At 31.8% G+C, this 15,080-nt stretch overlaps 1 protein-coding gene across 3 annotated transcripts in view; it reads left to right on the top strand.

Annotated features, from left to right (window-relative positions):
• Positions 1-15,080, top strand: part of LOC111045597 (venom carboxylesterase-6) — a 60,720-nt gene that overhangs the window by 43,155 nt on the left and 2,485 nt on the right. For all 3 annotated transcript variants that reach the window (XM_022331042.2, XM_039428719.1, XM_039428720.1), the window contains exon 9: positions 13,896-14,034. In XM_022331042.2, coding sequence (XP_022186734.2) covers positions 13,896-14,034 — 139 coding nt within the window. The remainder of the gene's footprint in view (positions 1-13,895; positions 14,035-15,080) is intronic.

Genomic DNA, 15,080 nt, shown 5'->3' with positions numbered 1-15,080 from the left:
TATAGATCTCAGTATATTTCTCAAGAATATATATATATATATATATATATATATATATTATATATATATATATATATATCAGAGCTCAAGGTTCGGTCTCTGATGGAAATAGATAAATCAATTTATCCAGTGAGCAAGAGCTACATTATATCTTTACAAATTGCTGAATAAAATCAATGATTGAGTGAGCATATGTACATTATAGGATTAAAATTAAATACTCCTTTAATCTGTGCATCTTTAGATATATAGACTCTTATCCAATAAAATTTATTTTTTGTACCTCTTTAGGACTTGTGCAAGTTTTATAATAATTTTTAATATTTATAACCTTTTTGACGAGCTAGCTTTTTATATTTGTTTCACTCGAAGCACTGAGGGCGCCCTAACTTTAAATATTTCGATAATTTATCACTCACGTGCTGAATTTTTACAAGATGTTTGTGGCGATCTGAATTTCCTGGTCGTCCTGGATTTTTGGTGGCCGAAGTTGTCCTCTCCAAGGGAATAAATAAATATTTAAATGACTTTTGCTGTAATGCAGCATCACTAAGTCTTATAAAAAATTAATTAATGAATTTAAACTTCAAGTCTTTCAAAAGTACAATTCAACAAAGGGTCTTGTGCTCTACAAAATTTAGTGTCATTCCATAGTGGCGTCTGGCATGCAAGTGGGGCTGATCCTACTCTTATTTTCTACAATCCCATTTCCGACTTACAAATTTACATATATTCTAATAATTCACTACTATGCCATTAAAAGGATCAAATAGTCCGTGCCAATCTACTAAATTATTACCTATATCTTAGGTATAACATTTTATAATTTCTCTGACCATATCAGATACATAAACTGAGTAGTGATAATTTACAAATTCTTATCATTTATAAAAATATTTATATATACATTTGAATCGGCTCTCTATTGCCACCCATTGATTACTGTAATTTGATTGGTTCATGCAAATTCACTAATGTATCCATGCACCTAGGAATATCCTTCTTCCTTAATATTCTAATTTATTTTTATTTGGTGGTTTATGTATGTTCATTACAGATAATAAATATTTTTGGAATTTATAAGTTGTTTCTCCCTCTACAACAATTAGCCATGTGCTTTCCAAAATCCTGTAGTTGAATACTATTTGTTTACAACAAATTTTTGCCAAGGTGTCTGGCTAGATTTCACATTACACGACTTGATCGATTATTAGGTCGCCGATCAGTAGGTATTCTAAGCCTAACCTCAAATTTTCGAATTCAACTTTGAAAGGTAAGTCAGTTATAGAATTATAACTTGTACTTGAATTATTATAATTACTTGTACTATTTAGCTTGCTTCTTTTACAATTATTTCCTTATGAGATTTAGTAATGCTTTAAGGTTATTAACATTTTGAAACGAAATCAAGAATAAAACACATCAAAAGTAGAAATTAAAAGTAACCGCATCACTACTCACAGAGTGTATGTAATTGAGTGATTGGAAATAAATAAATGTAACAAAAAATAAAATAGAATATCACCTGGATAGAATTGGTAAGAAGCTCATTGGCAATGAAATTCTCAATTGTATAAATAAATATTTAGATCATAAAAGTCAAGTTAGTCCTAAAATCATTCCTCTTCAGCCATGCAATTTTTCATAAATAACTCTTTTAATAGGTCTAAAGATAGGAATGGATATTTATTTATTTATTCAATCAATGAGAATTACTCAACTTACAGAAAAGTACCACAGGCTTATACGCCCAAAACGGTTCCAATTCTAATTTATACAACAGTCCAAATGTAGCTAGGTTATGTGATAGTGATATGCAAACAATACCAATCCTGGGCCTAGGACTAATGATGAATAAACAGCTAATGAAACTTTTCTAAACACCATATCTTTGAATGTCCAGGGTATATCAAACAAATAAGAATATATTTCCCTCTTATTATGTTATAAAACTATAGCCTAATGCTAGGATAATTACTGTTGCTGAACACTGTTAACAAACGATGACTGTAGCTGTCTCACAATACCTGACTATGAACTTGGGTCCTTCTATGGAAGGAAAAATTCCACACATAGTGGAGAAGCAATTTTTTTAATTAATGGATTGAAATTAGAAGAATTAAGCATAGTAAAGGAACTTTCTATAGAAATGATTTGTGAAGCTGTTGCAATTAAACTTCCAAATGAAAAAATAATTGTTTTGTCATTGTACAGACCCTATAATAATGATGTTAGTTTTTTTAACAACTCTCTATCCTGTCTTAATGATATATTATGTGCCATTTATAAATGTAACTATAATTTAATATTATGTGCTGATTTCAATGTCAACTTTAATGTAAATGATAATTTTAATAGAGATCTTTGCAATTTGTTTGAATGTTTTGGTATCCATATTTCTACAAAAATGAAATCACTAGACCAGGCACACTGAATGAAGGTCACTGTATTGATAATGTTGTGACTGTGATATTCATGATAGCAGACATGTGACCCGAGTTATCAATACACATCTACTGTCAGATCATCATGCCCTACTATTTAAATATTTAATAAATGTGAAAAATGACTCTCAAAGTTTTTCTAGTGTAAACAAAAAGCTAGATAGGTTAGTTAATTAATGATCAGAACACTTATTTATTTGTTAGGTTAATTAATTAGTATCATACACTGGAGTGTGGTGTATTTGCTTAGCCTAATGATGCGAATGATAAGTTTAAGAAGTTTTTTGATTTGTATATGTCAGCTGTTAATGCTGCTTATCCTCTTAGAGGTTTCAAAGTTAGTAAGCCTAAGCTGGATGATGGATGGTATACTGCTGATTTAATAAAGCTCAAACATAGTTGTGATGAATATTATAGCTTACTGAAATTTTTTAAGACTAATCAGTTCAGAGATAAATATAAAAGCTGTAAGAAAGAGTATAGAATTGCTATTAAGAATGCAAAAATAAATTATTTCAACAACAAAATAGAGCACTCAAAAAATAAAACTCAAGCTGCATGGAAGGTAGTTAAAATTCTTACAAATGTCAACAATGAAGCTATTGATTCACATGATGATAACAACGCTGATTGATTTAACAACTTTTTCATTGAAAAAGTTGAGGAAATTAGTGAAAATGTGCCAGTTAGTGAACATCTCAGCTCTCACTACATCAATAAGTGCAATAGGCCAATGTACCATTTTTTTCCAACCTGTTACTGCAGATTATGTGTACCAGAAAATAAGTAGTCTTAGTAATTCAAGTTTTTTTAGATATATATGGTATTAATTCTAAGGTCTTAAAAATATCTGCCCCTTATATAAGTGAAGTTTTGAGTTACCTTATAAATTATTGTTTAGTATACAAGGGCATTTATCCAAGTGTATTGAAAAACGTTAAGGTAATACCTGTAGGCTACATAAAAAAGGTGATAAGAAAAACTTCAGGCCAATATTTCAGGCCAATATAATCAGGCCTTATTTCAGGCCAATAACAATTGTACCTGTGATATCCAAAGTATTTGAGGCCATAATGCAAGACCAGATCTCAAATAATTTTGAAAACTTTGGTATTTTTACTAAAAAACAATTTGGTTTCAGGCCATGTAGAAATACTAGCAATGCAGTAACAAGTTTAGTAAATTAATAGTGTTGTTGATGATTTGGAGAAGGTCTATCTGTTAGTTTTAGGTCATATGACATATTGTCTAAAGCTTTCGATACTGTTAAGCATAACATACTTTTTGAAAAATTTTCTTATTATGGCTGCAATTCAAAATCAATCTATTTAAAGGACCGCAACCAGTTTGTTTACAAAGATTGTCAATTCTCTAAGGGCAGAAAGGTTCATTATGGGGCCCATACTTGGATCAATACTCCCTAATATATATATTAACAACATAATTTGTAATATAGAAGGCACTGATAAAGCAGGATTTCTCTTTGCTGATGATTTTGGTCTCAAAGTTAGTTGTAAATCCGAAGCAGGTGTACAAAATTGTCTAGTTGATAGCTCTCTACTCCTTAATGATTGTTGTGCTAGTAATTATTATGTTCACCTATAATAGAAATTCAAACAATGAAGTAGGGACTGAACCTTTAAAATTTCTAGGTATTGTTCTTGATCCCAACTTAATTGGCAACCACATATGCAGAATTAATTAGTGAAAAAATAGCAAAGGTACTGTACTTGCTGAGAAGGTTAAAGTTAACTGTAGATATTAATATATTATTAAATGTGTATTTCTCTCAAATACAAAGTTTACTGTCCTATGGTATACTATTATGGGGCTCTAGTACTCATGTCTCAAAAATATTTATACTCCAAAAGAAAGCAATTAGATTGATTTGTAATGTTGATATGAGGACCCACTGTAAACCTTTTTTCACAAAATTGGGAATATTAACTGTCTATTCTTTGTATGTATTATTTAGTGTTAGTTAAGTAATCTGGATTTTTTTAAATTAAATAGTGACTGTCATGGATATGAAACCAGAAATAGGAATAATATCAGAGTTCAATAGTTCAGGTTCACAACTTCACAAAAAAATCTTCTGTACACATCTGTTAAACTGTACAATTCATTACCACTAGAAATTAAGGCACTGCCTCTTACATTCTTCAAAAGGAAATTGAAAACTGTACTGAAAGCTGAAAGTTTATATAACATCCAAGAATTTCATGTAATTGACTGGACCAAATATTTGTAGGCTAATATTATTTGTATATATTAATTGTATTATGTAATATCTAGTACCTATTTTTGACATTTATCAATGCATTGTTAACAATGTCTATGATAATATAGATTCTTATTCTTATTCTTTCAAGAATGTGAACAAAAAAAGGCTTGCTCATTTTTGAAAGTGGATTTCATATTTATTTTTTGTTTGTATTCTAGTTTCCTACATCTTTGTGAGTAATGAGAGAATTGAACAAATACTTTCTGCATTAATTAAATTTATTACCTATAATAAATTAACTTATTACACATGGATGAGTGGATGAATAACCCCCATAATAATTTGAAATTAAAAATGGTTTTTGAATTTCAGTATTTTTTTTATTTCTACAATTTATTCTTGTTTATTATTTCATTTATTTTATGATAATTCCTGTTATATTCAATATAACAATTTTCATAGATAGAGAATAGCTACAGTATCTTATATTCACTTTCTAGAAAATCACATGAAAATACATGTGAAACAATTGTGGAAAATGCACATTGTAGTGGGTTCTAGCACATACAATATTATTAGATTACAAACTCTACCTCTTCTTTGGTTCTAACCTTCTTACTTTAAAAACTTAAAACAACTTTTTTTGAAAATTGCAGCTTTGAATGCTTTATTGAAAAACGATGATACGTATCAAAAAAGTATTTCAGCTGTTGTTTTTTCCAAAGACTAAATTAAAATAATGTGTCATTTAGTGTGATGATCTCTTTCTTCGAGAAAGATTAGTTTAATTTATTGAAATAGATGGAAACAATTAATCAAACTTAAAAAGCTATGAATTATACATTGAAACAAATCCTGAAACAAGAAATCTAGCTTATTGGAAGAATAGCTTCCAAAATTACTAATGAAGCTAACAATGAAAATCAATGAAAAAAATTCCAATGTCCCTTCAAAAATCATAAATTGAATCTATGAAGTGCATCAACAAATCAACTGCATTCAGCCTATCAGCTTGGAAAATTATGTATTATCATAAATTCAATCGAAAGAAAATACTGTAACCATGCCTATTGGAAGAATCAATAAAGAGTCGGATGATCAGTGTGACATCATTGGTACTCTAAATATCTATTCTTCCTATATTTCCAATGTTAAATTTAGCAGCTTTGTAAGTCTTTTTCTCAAAAAGTAAATAACTTTCAAGTCCCATCGACATCTCCTACGACTCATACAATATTTATCTTTAATTTTTTTTAGAAATTCAATACTTTTGGACGACTGGATCTTTCAGAATGATTGATTTTGTAAGAGCCTGCTCATCGAATAACTGTTGCTCTCTTATTGAAAATTAACATGCTTTCCCTGGCTCTTTTGTAATTCAATTACTCAATGCTGATCAATTTGATAAAGCGATCATTGAATAAGGAATTAAAAACGTGGAAACATTAATTAGAGTATAATATTATTTCTCTCAACATCCTTCATATCTTGTCTGTATATTACATAGAATCAGTAGAACATCTTGCCGGTTCAACATCTTTAATCCTTTAGGAGTGCACTCTTAATTCAGGAAAAAAATGATATACACATACTTTAACCAGGTGATAGTTGTGTGTTACGGTCACATACAATATTTATCTTTTTTCTTGAGCAGCTTTGTAAGTCTTTTTCTAAAAAGTATATAACTTTCAAGTCCCATCGACATCTCCTACGATTTATACAATATTTATCTTCAATTTTTTTTAGAAATTCATCACCTTTGAACTCCTAGATCTTCCAGAATTCTCGATAATGTAAGGGCATACCGGTTTGGAGATAGAGAACTCTCATTTGTTACTACGAGAAGGGATACTCGTAGAATGAATGAATAGATTTTATTTGTCAACATTATTGAAAAGATGAATGGCTTCAAAGGTTTTCTACTGGAGGTTTTCTATTCAAAGTTTTAATACCCCAACAATTATAAAGTTGAAAAAAGGTACTGAATGTAGCCTATTTCTCCTAGTAATACTTTGAGTGATAATATAGACCTATACTTCTTCAATCACTGTTTTTATCAGCATAATAATTAGGCTCGGCTTGAATACTTTATAGTTATTTCGAGCTTTCTCGTTATTTATTACGTTGTACACATTCGAGCTGTTTCCTTTGTTCATTGTGATATTCTTCTGCAAACTCAACCAATATCTATCCTTTCAAAATTGATTCTAATACCAATCTCAATGCAGAAGACATATAAAGGAAAAGCTAATATTAATTAGATTAAAGTAAAATCAAGAGCGGTTGCAGAGAATAGAGGTTGTTAGTGCAGGGCATTCCATCAGTGATTTGAAAGGAGAATGTGGATGATCAACGGATGAAGATGATAAGCGCACCACTTTCCTCCCTTATGATATTATATTATGATATTTGATGATTTCGTTTGTTATTACCAATCAATTGGATTAATCAACAATTAAATTCCAATTTCATTTTCGATAAAGAACTTTATTGGTTTCAAAATTATTTACACTCAGTGACCAAGGCACAATCTAGTAACATAATTTTTATTACATATACATCACTCACACTCTATGTGGTAGAAAGCCCCAATATATGGAACAAAAGAAAGTATGGGGTGATAGTATAACACTCAAATTCATAAATGCATTATAAACTGAATAATTTGCTATTTGAAAAAATATCTTAAAATATGCCCAACTATATTATCTTTCCGGTATAGGAAAATAATGTGGAGATTGAAAATAATTGGAATTTACCACGCACATTATCCTGTTTAAGTTTATGAGAGTTCAATTTCTAGAATTGAAATGCCCTCCGAGTTGATTAAAGAGATTTTCATCCTTTCTAATCTTTCAAACAGGAATTCAACCGATCACTTGCCTTATAGAATTATCAAGTTTATTAGAATGAATATATTGTAGGATACTTATAGTATGAATTCATATTCATACGCATACTTTTCAATGTATGATTCATTTTCATTAAATTCATTATTATTGAATCATGAAGAGTTGATTTTCCCTTTCACAAATAAATAAAGAATGAGAGTTCTACAATAAGTACCAATTGAGAATTCCTCTTACAAATAATTAAATTAGAAATATGTGTTTCAGAATACGAGATCAAGTATTCAATACAATTATTGAGAATTCCTCACGCGCAATCCATGCTTTAATATAATATTCGCCCTTATATTTTTTGTTATAGTTTTCAATTAGAAAGATTCAACCAGAAAACTATTTCCTCATCAAGTATGTGAAAGCCATAATTTTCCTGAAAAAAGAGTTCCTCCTAAGGGATTAGGCAAGAAGTTCTATTGATTCTACATATGATATACAGTACACAGACAAGATAAAGGATTGTGAAAGAAATAATAGTACAATCAATGTTTCATGTTCTTAATACCTTATTCAATGATCGATTTATCGAATTCATTAGCATTAAGTAATTGAATTACAAAAGAGCCAGGAAAAGCATGTTAATTTTCAATAAGAGAGCAACAGGTATTCGATGTAGGCTCTTACAAAATCAATCATTCTGAAAGATCCAGTCGTCCAAAAGTATTGAATTTCTAAAAAAATTAAAGATAAATATTGTATGAGTCGTAGGAGATGTCGATGGGACTTGAAAGTTATTTACTTTTTGAGAAAAAGACTTACAAAGCTGCTAAATTTAACATTGGAAATATAGGAAGAATAGATATTTAGAGTACCATGATGTCACACTGATCATCCGACTCTGATCATTAAAAGATCGAGATGCACGTGGCCAGTACCTTGTATTCCAAGTAACTTGGTGTTATCTACAGCTTCCACTTTTATAGAGAGATAAAATGAATGCATATCGTTTGAACTTGCCGGTTCAAGTTCAACTACCTAATAGCGTTGTAGCGTTGTTACGCGGGAAAAGTTATCCAATTCAGTTCCTTGGCGGGCGACAGCTGAACGAAGCGCGACTTTTGAAAATTTTTGCCTAGCGTCACAACTCTCATAATAATTATGTTTTTTCGGCTTAGGAAGGTGAAGGAGTCATGGGAAAATTCTACAAAAAGTCGTGAACGTTTTTTTCATATATTTGAGATTCTTCTAAATTTTTAAATCAATCTGTCCAAATTTAACAAAGTTATAAGCATTTTCAAATGTGATGCTGGTTAAGAATAAAAATAGAGTAATATCCGTATTCCCTACCAGACATTCAGCTGAACTTTGAGTTCTCATTTTATTCTATGGAAAAATGAATGCATTTTTAGCATTTCTGAGCTTGGAATCATATTTTTCAAATGTTTCTTCATATCTTTATCCAATCAGGTACAATTTATATAATATACAGTGATGCAGTAATTAAGATTTCTATTACATAAATACATACATTACATATATAAATTAATAAATATATACATTATATAAATTACATACTTGAGTATATTCTTACCATTGATTGAACAGACCAACACGAATTGTAGAGATTTAAACAAAAGACCCACCTTGTGTTAAGGAATGAACCTACACTTCTATGGATGAATACTTCGTATACAAATCAATTAATATCAGATAATTTGATAATATTCTAGAGATTGGAGTTAGACTCACTAATATTCTATAAGGAATAATTGTCATACTTGGAAGATGTTGGAGAACATTGCTCATTATAATGTAAATGTAGTAACAGTTTGTAGCATTCGATGTTTTAATGATTCCAGTAGTCCTTCATTATTGTACTTTCTTGTGTATGTCACTGCAATAAAATGAATTTATTGATACACGAAATAATTCTAAAATCAATATAACAATAGGCAGTGTTCGGTAAAGATGGTATTGTGATTAAAATTCATTCAAAGACCTGGCATGCTGCCCAAAAGTCTTCATTCAGTTTTAACAATCGAAACCTTGATATTATTCCAGCAAATAAGTTTGAATTTCATGGCCATTCCCCAATTTTATTCAGATGTTCATACCTTAAGATTAGTGTGGTTAATTTCTGATGAGAAAGTCAAAAACATTTTTTTTTTAATTTCCAATAATTGATAGAAGGGCCATTTGCACAGTGACAGTTTAAACGAAAATTCCATCTTAAACTGGATTAAATCCATATCAAGTCTTGTTTGTTATAATGTGTTACATTTTGAGTTTAAGCCACCAGCTGATTAAATTCAGTTTAAGCTTTGACTGTGCAAATGGCTCTTAATTCGGTAATTCCCTTTCAACTGATACAGCTCATTGGGGTTTTCAGGGTAATCTCCTAGATTTCTACATGTATTGAGCATGCTTGACTTATTATGCAACCCCAAATAAATAAATAAATCAACTTTATTAATCAACTTAAATGCATAAAAAACGGTGCTTGTACAATTTTTTTCCTTTACATATTCTGACAACATGAAAATCTTAGTCTATTGACAATGCTCTACAGAATGTTTTGAGTTATGTGCAATACAAGTTCATGGAGCCGGTTGCTGGTTGATTCAAACAAATCTCGAATCATTATTACAAAGACGAAGTATGGCAACGTTTGATGGACCTTCATGAGGAGTGGAATTTATTTACTATATATGAGAATTGGCAACACAGCTCAGCGGACCAAACATAGGAGCACATTTCACGCAGCAATTATAATATTGAAGGACCTTCTTGAGGAGTAAAATTTGGATGCAACTCCAATGTTGGCGCCAAATCACTCAAGACCCAACATAGGAGTAGATTTTATATAGCAGAATTATATAAGCACTTTGGAGGTTAGAAAGGACCATCATGAGGTGAATAACTTCACAAGGATCTAGATTAATTATGGATGAATATATCATAAATTGAGTGGAATATAACCATTCAGCAAGTCAAGTTCTTCAGGTATAACATAATAGTTTATTTTGTGACTATCTGATCAAATTTAAAATGGGGGGTCCCGGGGAACTACATAAGAGTTGAAATTTTACTGGACCCACAACAGGCACAAAACGTAAATATATATATATATATATATATATATAATAAAAAAATATAAACAGGATACACACGACACAGATAGATTAAAAACACTTGAAAACTTACATTTAAACGAGAATTTTCGGGGGCTGGGCCCCCTTTGTCAATCAACCAGGAAGTGAAGTGCAGATTTGCATTATATATATATATATATATATATATATATATATATATATATATATATAGAGAGAGAGAGAGAGAGAAAGAAAGAGAGAGAGAGAGAGTGTGTGTGAACAAGTAAAAAAGATTATACAAGTGACCTTCTGGATTGGAGAACTCTGGATTGATGAACTGTTGTATTGTAACCTTTGAAACCCGCAACTTTTAATTATACAGAGTTGGTAAAAATTATATATGGAAACAGCTGGATATTTTTTTTTTTAATGAGAAGGTGGTCATGTGATACATGATTCCAATACAAAGATCCAAGAGAAAATGAATGACAAAAATCGCACATTGATCTCAACCCGTATCAGAAGCTGGAAAATCATGTGTCAGTGCATGAGTCTGTGTGTGATAGCTTCCAAATAGCCTCATCCGATATTATGAATGAATGGGAAAACTGTTGTGATTGCATGCAATGAATTCTTCAGCTGACTAAAATAGTATGAAATCACAATTTTTTTTTCTTATGCACGTTCAATGTTATTTGTTATATCCTGAAAAGGACGAAGGAGTTTTTTTGTCCAACGAACTAGACCTGTGAAAAGTTTCGAAGAATACGTGCTAAAAATTTCAAGCTGATTGATCAACTCTTTCTGAAGCTATTGTGGAACATAGAAACAGACCGACAACGACTTTGGATTTCATTAAGTCAAAAGGAAGGCATCATTAAGAATTCTTTTGATACTATAATGAATGCAAGAATGAGAAAAAAACTAAAGAATCGATTGTTAAAAGGGAAAATTTAATAAAGAACAAGAGTTTCTAAGAAAGAATTGAATTTATTAATGCTTTCGTGTGTGCTCACACATCATCAGCTGTAAGTTACAGTTACTTTTTCATTGAGTATGCTTTGCAATTCAAAAAGATATCATATCAGGAAGGATATTGGGACATTCGAAGACAGTCTGATAAAAAATGTTTTGGATGGCAGTGGATCATTGGAAAAATTAAGAAAACAATTATTGTTCAATGACAAAGAATGGAAAGTTTGAGTGAAAGTCAGACAAGGCAGCAAGGCAGGATAGTAAGGAATAGGAAAGTTATTGCTGAAAATGCTACGGAACTCTTCAAAGATCCATATCGGACACATCTGAGAGTGATGTTGTATTAGAGCAGAATAATGAGCAGGACCACCAATATTCAAGAAAGAGATCTCTAAAAACTTCGAAGGAATATTATAGCAGGAGGCGATAGGATAACAAACGAGATGCTGAAAGTACCGTACTCTATCTCCCCAGAGACAGTAGTCAGGCTGTTTAATAAATATCAGCGAACTTCCAGTACATTAATTACAGTGGAAAACATCAACATCAGACAACATTTTATTGTTCAAGAAAGATCAATATGACATCAACAATTATTGACCAATAAGCATTTTATCTTGTTTCGGGAAATTTTTCATGAAATTTTCACAATATCGGCTGCAACCAATCTTAAATGAGTGCAATCGGTCGTGCAGGCGGGGTTTTGAAATGGATTCTCGACAATAGACCATCTTCAAGCAGTCAGTCAACTCTTAGAAAAATGCAAAGAATTCAATATAGGTTTCTATTTAGCCTTTATTGATTTTAAGAAGACTTTTGATAGTTTGAAGCATGCATTCCTCTTCACATCTTTCGAAATGTTCCCAGCAACCTTCTTAAATGTAATCAAGGACATTATAGGAATAGTACAGCACGAGTGGTGAAAGATTCACCAGGAGAATTATGCAGCGTGCAGAAAGGTGTGAAACAAGGGGACCCACTCACGCCGTCTCTCTTCAATGCCGCTCTACAAAAATGTTTCAGTAATATCACGTGGGATGGATATGGTTTGCGTATTCAAGGAAATCACCTAAATCACTTAAGTTTTGCGGATAATTATTCTAATTGACAAATCTTCATCAGAATCAAAAAAAAAATATGATAACCAGTCTAGATGCTGAATGTGATGAAGTGAGGCTCATTATAAATCCAGGGAAAACTCATCTTATGGCAAATAGGAGAACAGTAGATATAACACTCGATGGTTGCTCATTGGATTGGTCAAGAGCACTACTTCTTTAAACGTTACTGCAGACTGTCATTCGCATTCAATGTGCGGTTCTGCTCTCTATTGGATAATCATTGACTTCTCATCAGGAGAAAGAGACAAAATTCAATAAGTGAGGCTGATAAGGTATAGGGCACACTCATATATTACTAGAGTTTATTAATCTATGTCAATCTATTGTAATTTATCTACAATATTATTAATTCATTTAAAGCAAAGTAGTATTAGTAATAAATGTAGGTATTTATCCTTGAACCAAAATAGTGAGTGAGAGATTTTAAAAATTGGGAAATCAATATAGGTTACTCTTGCGGGTTTCTACACTAATGATACACTTAAGGCGATTTGTACTGATTAGATTTATTACTTATAACACTATAACACACGAAGGTCAACTAGAAACTACTATAAACTGATAACTACCCAATAAATTACACAGAATTATCACAAAAGTATGTTAACTAGTATTAGAACTGTATGACAATAACTATCACCAAGAACAATAACTGTATGAACAACTACAAAAGTCTATTATCACATTATCACCACTCTGTCAAGATGAGAAGAAGCAAACAATACGACTGTAGTCTGTCAACTGCCCTGCCGACTGAGACATGCCATATAGAAGATCTAGAGATGTGAAAACGTCCGACCAATCACAGTGCATGGAAACCTCCAGAAGATTCAAGAGCGCACTAGCCATTGGTTGATGGTTCCCCTCACCAAAACCCGAATGAGCCAGAAGAGTCTGGAAGCCCTCCTGCTTCCCCATGTCAACCCACTGATGGCCCTGCTTCCGCTACATCCCCTCTGAAGGCCCATTCATAACACTACAGTTTCCTCTCTTCCCACCTACCTATCTTCTTCTTCTTCTTCTTCTTCTTCTTCTTCTTCTTCATCTTCTTCTTTTTCTCAATAATTTTTAAGGAGTTAAGAAAGAAGAACTGATGTTTTTGTGTAAATGAACTAGATCATAATTGGTATTTGTGGTGCTTCTGGTCAGTTAGCTCATGGATCATCAATGTTCTACAGTACTGAATTTTGTTTCAGATGGTGAGCGACCGTCTATTCATACTTGGGATAAGTGAGGCAGCTCGCCTACAGGCCAAAGCATCTGACGCCAAGGTCTATATGTACGAGTTCTCCTACAGAGGTGAATTCAGTACAGAATCTCTGCTAGGTAAAAAAGGTACGTTATCTTCCACGGCTACTTAAATATTATTTTGTAGAATGGTACTAATGAATTTATTTGAGACAATCACTTAGTATCCAGATATAATATTAATTTTACATTATATATAGTTCATATCAGTTAGTTTATATTATGTAGACCAATGAACAGAGGGATCCTAAACAATGGATGCTTATTTACTCAAGAAATAATCCGAAGAGCATGAGCAATGAGATGATAGAATTCTAATGTTTTCGATAAAATTTGTTGAATGAGAATTGATATTGTGTTTTTTCTAATGTTTTTCTTTTAAATTACCTTCTATCCCTTATGACTATCACACATCAACGTTGCATAGCTAGAAATACGTCTTTTGAAAGAACATATATTTACTTATGCTAATCAATCTGTCCATTTCAAACCGTGTAGGTTAACATTAGGGAGATACTCGTATGATGGCTACGTCTTCGAAAGACGAATTTCTAGCATTCCTGGCTATGCTTCGTTGGTGTGTGATAGCCTTTGGATTGGTACCCCTAGACTGGTGGCGGGCGGGCAATCTCTCAGTCCATCAACTGGCATTACTTTAGACTAGACCAGTCATGTTTTGCTACATGTTTAGGCAGCCAAAATGTGGCTGCTTAAAGTCTAGTTTTCACTAGTAGAGTTAGTGGTCAAGTAACTGGCATACTAACTCTACCGAGCTAACTCTACTCTACTTACTCGGTCGAGTAACTGTTTTCACTACAATTGAGAATAGTAGGTACCTAATGTGTGTTGTCAAGTGAACAAAACTAACCTTAGAATGACAATACTTTTTAATAAATTAACACTCAAACACTTCCACATAAATTTTAATAAATTAATACTAATTGATAAATAACAATACATAAACTTGATAGCCTATGGCACGACTCTACTCTACTAGCTCGAGACTGTTTTCATCAGCATAGTAGTGGTAGAGTAGAGTGAGAAGCGGTGGTGAGGGAAGGCAAGTGGGAGATCTATCCCACGGTGCTATCCCACCCTACTCCACTAAAAACTAGTACTTTTTGTGTAGTTGA

This window comes from Nilaparvata lugens, chromosome 5 (genome assembly GCF_014356525.2).
Source record: "Nilaparvata lugens isolate BPH chromosome 5, ASM1435652v1, whole genome shotgun sequence".
Taxonomy (NCBI): domain Eukaryota; kingdom Metazoa; phylum Arthropoda; class Insecta; order Hemiptera; family Delphacidae; genus Nilaparvata; species Nilaparvata lugens.
This window is presented reverse-complemented; position numbering and strand designations above follow the sequence as displayed.